Source organism: Lichenostomus cassidix, chromosome 1Aa (assembly GCF_008360975.1).
Source record: "Lichenostomus cassidix isolate B80296 chromosome 1Aa, HeHo_3.0, whole genome shotgun sequence".
Classification (NCBI taxonomy): Eukaryota; Metazoa; Chordata; class Aves; order Passeriformes; family Meliphagidae; genus Lichenostomus; species Lichenostomus cassidix.
Genome location: NC_139480.1, coordinates 27,649,029 through 27,655,028, shown reverse-complemented (window position 1 = coordinate 27,655,028; position 6,000 = coordinate 27,649,029). Strand labels below are relative to the sequence as shown.

The 6,000-nt window shown below is 38.2% G+C and overlaps 1 protein-coding gene and 1 long non-coding RNA gene across 2 annotated transcripts in view; one reads left to right on the top strand and one right to left on the bottom strand.

Moving 5' to 3' along the window:
• Nucleotides 1-1,663: 1,663 nt before the first annotated feature.
• The window catches only part of LOC146443366 (uncharacterized), a 135,699-nt gene continuing 131,362 nt past the window's right edge, over nucleotides 1,664-6,000 (top strand). The window contains exon 1 of the long non-coding RNA XR_014847031.1: nucleotides 1,664-1,719. This is a non-coding gene — a long non-coding RNA (uncharacterized LOC146443366). The remainder of the gene's footprint in view (nucleotides 1,720-6,000) is intronic.
• The window catches only part of CNTN1 (contactin 1), a 219,746-nt gene continuing 215,786 nt past the window's right edge, over nucleotides 2,041-6,000 (bottom strand). The window contains exon 24 of the mRNA XM_085043378.1: nucleotides 2,041-4,607. Coding sequence (XP_084899504.1) covers nucleotides 4,528-4,607 — 80 coding nt within the window. The 3' untranslated portion in view covers nucleotides 2,041-4,527. The remainder of the gene's footprint in view (nucleotides 4,608-6,000) is intronic.

Below are 6,000 nucleotides of genomic sequence, written 5' to 3'. Positions count from 1 at the left end.
CTCCTCCCCGTCATCCCTACCGATAAACCCTGGATTCCCAAGGCTGAGAGACTGCATTTCCTTTATTCACCGAGGCTCCTGTTATCCTGTCTTCGAGAAGCCAGCCCTAGCACGGGTTCGGGTCCCGCAGGTCCCGACTCCACCCCGCCCACGGCAGCGTGGTAAGCCCACGGGGGGAACCTCTTTTGTGGGGTTTTGGGGTTTCCCTGCCTCCCCAGAGTGAGAAAACCTCATCTATGACCCCTGGTGCCATTCACCCCTATGGCATGTGCCCACTCAGAGCTGCATGCCACCAAAGAGGATCTAAATTTGTCTGGAGCTGGACTGTCTCAATGCCACGAAAACACCTGTGCTGCTGCTTTTTGCAGGTATCAGATAACCGAAGGATGGAGGTGACATGGGTAAGTAGCTGCACCATGACAGCCATGAGGAGGGGGTGATGCCCGGTAACCATCATTGTATTCTCTGTTTGGATTTGCCTTTTTGCCAGCAGTTGATATTACATATTGTCAAGTCTGCTGCCTGCTTTGAGAGAAAGAAATGATGTCATACTTTTTTGTGAAGCAGTGTGTGGCTCTGACAACACAGTAAAGACCAAAGGTGTCAGGTGTTAAAGACATGATTAGATTCTTTAAATAGAGACCAGAAGAATCCATTCACCAGTGCTCACTGGGGGTTCCCCGTTGAAGTTACCACCTGAATCATGAGCTTTAGTGTTTTGCAGAATAAAAATTGGCATAATTAATTTCCAGTGTCATCCATATTAATCAAGGGACTAAACCAGAGTCAAGACCAACTAAGGTGAAGGAGGTACTTTCCATGTGTCTTTTCATGATGTTCTTTAGACTTGGTTAATTGGCATTGAGGTAAAAGATGAATATGTTAGCCTGGCAAGAAAATATAGTGCTACTTCTCTTTGAGATGTGAACACCATTTTTTATTTTCCATTCATGAGGACTTCTGTGCCTTCTCTCCTTTCTTCTGCTTTTGGAAATAATTTTAAAATGGCAAAGCAAAAGGAATTAGTGGTAGAAAAGTTAAAAGACAAATAGATCATCTCTGGGAGAAATGGAGAAGGGTGCAGAAGGAGTTGGGAAGGGACAGCCGGGACAGCTGACCTCAAACTGACCCAAGGGATATCCCAGACCATACAACATCCTCAGCATACAGAGTTGGGGGAAGATGAAGGAAGTGGGGAACATTTGGAGTGATGGTGTTTGTCGTCCCCAGTCACCACTACCAGTGACGGATCCCTGCTTTTCTGGGAGTGACTGAATGCTGCCTACCCATGGGAAGCAGTGAATGAATCCCTTGTTTTGCTTTGCATCTGTGCATAGCTTTTGCTTTTCCTATTAAAATGTCTTTATCTTAATCCATGAGTTTTCTCACTTTTCTGATTTTCTCTCCACTCATCATCATACAGTGAGTGAACAGCTGTGTGGGGCTTAGTTGCTGGCTGGAGTTAAATCATGACATATATCCACTGGAATAGAAAATGTTACCTGAAAAAATACTCAGTTATCTCTTGCTTACAAAAATGCTGAAAAGTTCTCAGGGTGCTCTCTGTTACTGATTTTAGGAAAATTTTTGTATCACCTATAATCAAAGTAAAACAGCCAGAAAAGCTCTTAAACTCCAGTGTGGCTAGCACAGGTTTTTCCCATGAGAAATTTTCTTGTGTTTTATAAATAAAGATAAAGTTTGGATGTTGTTGGAACAGTGTCCTAGAACTTGGGCAGTGCAGGCCTGGCCAATCAGGCCTGGAGGAAGGCTTCTGACTGACCAATCTGGGTGACTTTTGAGAACTCTATATATGTGATGAAATTAAAACAATAAAGGTCATTCCTTCTTGCTACTGAGAACTGATGCATTCATTACTCTGCTAGCTGCTCAACAGCGACACTCCAGCAATAGTCTCAAGAAGGCAGGGCAGGGATACATGGGATTTCATTCTGTCCACACCTTTACTGTCACAGATGACCACATCACTGCTATGGAATTAGAAACCTCCAATTCAAAAGACAGTTATAATACTTTGAGTAACATTAATACATTTATTTAATTGTCATTTACTTTTCATTCATAAAAAGGACAAAGCACAGTCCTGCTCTACTCATTTGAAAAAAAAAAAAGATAAAAAGTAACTAAAAAACCAGTTCAATATTCATCAGTATCAAATAATAGCAATATCAATTTTCCTGAAATATAAAGAAACAACAAATATGTCTATCTATATAAACTTTAATTAAGAACCTTGCATTTTAAAGCAGATGATACATTAGTTATTTTTTCTTGACAACGATTTGAAACTGAAGGTCCCAGTCAAATTTACACATTATGTGAAACAGAAACATCTCCAGCTATCTGATCAGTGTGTGACACCTACCTCATCCGTGTTGCTGATTTAAAAAAACAGAAGTGGCTTTCCTTCCCAGGTAATTTCCATGCAAAAATGAAAGAGTTTTGCTTCTTACACCATGTGTTAGAAAAGTAAAAGGCAATCATGCATTTGGCAAAAGATTTAGTTGTGGTTGTATATTATATAAAAACGAGTCATACTGCAAAAGAACAAAACCAAATCAAACACAATAAAACACATTTTTTTGTACAGAAGGCTTACAGCATATTAGTTTTTTATGAAGACAGCTGATTTCTTTTTGAAATATTTATACAATTTATGAAACTCAGTAGTGTTTGACACTTTGACATTCCTCTATAGGGGAGTTATCACCTTCACCTATTTAAAAAATTTTCATTTGTAACAAATAGTTAAAATTAAACTAAAACAGTATTATTGATATTTATTAATGAAGACTCTACACTTTTACATGTAAATATATAGTACAAAATTGTACAAATAAAAGAAAGGTGTGTAAATTATTAATAGACCTATCCTTGCTTCATGTAAATATTATTACGGACCTCTACAGTATCAGTTCTAAAAAGAGAAAATCTATTTCTAAGTAGCTAGCAAGGTTGTGCTAATAAAATATGATTCAAAGCTTATAATTCTTGAAGCATCAGACATTGCACTATTACTTGAGCCAGCTGATTCAACATCACTGTGTTTCTTCATCATTCACACTCAAACTCATTCCCAGCATACCATGGAAAATGAAAAGAATGTGCATTTCCTTAAGAACTCAAAAAAACCCAAACAAACCAACAAAGAAACCCAGCACTGAAACACTCTAGACACAGTCAGAACAAAAACATTCTCTATCTCTAATAGAGTTCCCATTTTGCAAAGGCCATAGTAAACATGTAGCTTTGACTAACAGTTGGGATCTGACTTTCACGTACTAACACACAGTTGGATCATTCAGTACTCTATCAAATAGAGAAATGGTCTCAGAACTTTAAAACTCTTATTTACAACACTATGAACATTAGAATAATATCAAGTTCTTGAAAAAGCATATAGTTCTCCCAAATGTACGCCTTCAATACAGGAAGGTAACACTTGGCGTCTGCAGCATAAAAATGTAAATATAATAATTTTTTTACTGTGCTACTCTGCTTTTGCCATTTATTGTATATCTTTTTCTTTTTTTTATATTTTAAATCTTTTCACTTTAAAAAATAACATACGTTTCCTACCATTTCATGGTCCACTTGGTTGATCTTAGCACGGACTTAATCTCCAAACTCCAAGTGTTATATTGCTACCTTAATAATAACAACAGTAATAAGACTAAATCAAAATCAATACATTACGCTGCTTCCCTGAAAGCTGACATTTGACTCCCAAAATCAGCAACAATTACCATAACATAATTTTTCAACAGAATTCTTTTAAGAAAAGAATATAATGAATCTTGCGTCAGTGAAGCACAGGTAAATTGCTTTAAGCTGAGCATGCTATCCATGTTTCGGGTGTTCTGAACATGTTGAAAACAAAAAATCCTTATCACTGACTTTTATTTAAATTCCTTCAAATTCTATCCAATAGCCTCAAGAAATATAGCTCTAAATAATGAGATGTTTTTGCTTTGACTGTCTCTCTAAAAACCAGTAATCCCAATAAATGATGACGGGGCTATTCAAAAATATGCAGTACACAAAACATATAGGATAGTACAGACAGACGTAGTACTCTTACATTTATCACATACAATCAACATTTCAATCTCTATTATATTTCACAATTTGTTATTCAAGTTAAAGCACCTACGTATGGTGATTTTACTTTCACTGTACAGCCTATGTTATTGGGTTTTAACACTGTAACTTGCCCCATTGGACCGAATCATGCAACTGTCACAGATCAGCATAAGTGTTTTTTATAAGGCATATTGGAACAAGTTAAAAATATTTCTTAGCCGTTCAAAAGTTGAATTACTTCATGAAGGAGTTCCTGGATGCCTCAGTCCTCTTAAAGTTCATAGGAAATTGGTAGGGTAATTCATTTTAAAGTGTAATCTATTTGGCTTAGGATGGTGCCACAGGAATCAAAAAGAATCGTGGTCCTCATCTTCAAAGGGAGTCCTTTGTGTTAGGTGGAGGACAAGGTGAATCCAGCTACATTCAGAATCCCGAGCAGGCAAGGACACCCAGGGCAGGCACCACCAGGACCAGCAGCAGAGTTGGTACTCCAACAGCGGCACCTGTGCATCGAACAGACAACACACTATTGGTCTTACTTCAGCACTACTCACAATGGGGAGAATAATCCTGAAGCCCACAGAATCTGGAGGCTGGAAACCAGCTGGTACATCTCAGCACAGACCCTACCTGTACGGATAATCAGAAATGGACAAAGAGACTTGATACAGTACAGTGGAGGACTCACTCTTTTGTTCTGCATGTGCTGTTTATGCAGCATGTTTATACAAGAAACAAGGCCATTCAGGACACATCAGTGTATTTTGATTTGGCCAGTCCAACAAGCCAGGAGGTTATTATACCAGGAGGCAAAAGGTCAAAATAAATATTTAAGCATGTGAAAACAAAATTAATGGAGTCTTTGAAATATGACAAAGCAAAGAGACACCCTTGGAAATGTTAATGCTTATATGAACAGCAATAATCTGAGAGATGTCAAAGAGCCTGGTCCGTTTGTTTACCTGCCAGATTACAAAGTCCAGATGGCTGACTTCTAGCAGTGTGGCCTTTACGTCTGTTAAAATCACAAGGGTCTTTCTTAAACAAATATTTTAGGACAGAAAATATTAATCTATGGCTTACAAACTTTACATGACTCACTCTGGCAAATAGAAGTAAGAATTGCTGTTGTTAAGTGGCTTGTGTTGCCATGGTCCAGCTCCCTGTTAAGATGCATCTCTATGAGAAAATAACCCAGCCAAACTGTGCCTGGCTGTTAGTCTTGGAGTTGGGCCAAAGAAGCCTGAGAACTGGCTATTCTTTTGTTCCAGAGAAGGCTTGTCTATATCAGGGTGGTAGATGGGCAGTGTGGGAGCATACTGCTCATCTTGCTGTTGAACATAGACTAAGCACAGAAGTGCTTGCAGCTGGTGGTGACAGTCCTGAGGCACTGCTGGAAGAGGCCCATGGACAGCTCTCCAGAAAATGTTGAATGAAGAAAAACCATACTGAGAAGGTTACACACAAACTGAACGGTACAGATTTCAGCAAGCCTAAAAACAAGCACAGTGTGACAAACTGTGAAAGTATGGGGGTATATTTATTTGTATCTTTTAGTGATTTATGAGGCACATTAATATTTTCTGTAGTTTTTTATTCCTAAATAGACAAATAGTGGTTCTTAATGAATAAACAATCATATGGAAAAAAAAATTCGAGTTTCATGTCTGTCCACAGAAAATGTGTTCTGCTTTTGTCACACCAGGATAATGCAGCTGGAAAGACACAAGTAAATATTTTGAACACCTAGTGGAGGAAAATGAGACAAAAAGGCTGCTGAGAGAAGCTGAATGATAAGCAAATATGAGGAAACTTCTATTTGCATGTTGGTATTCTACAAAGAGAAAGGAATAATAAATCTATCCCTGAGATGTAGTTGCTGGCTCCAGAATTAAT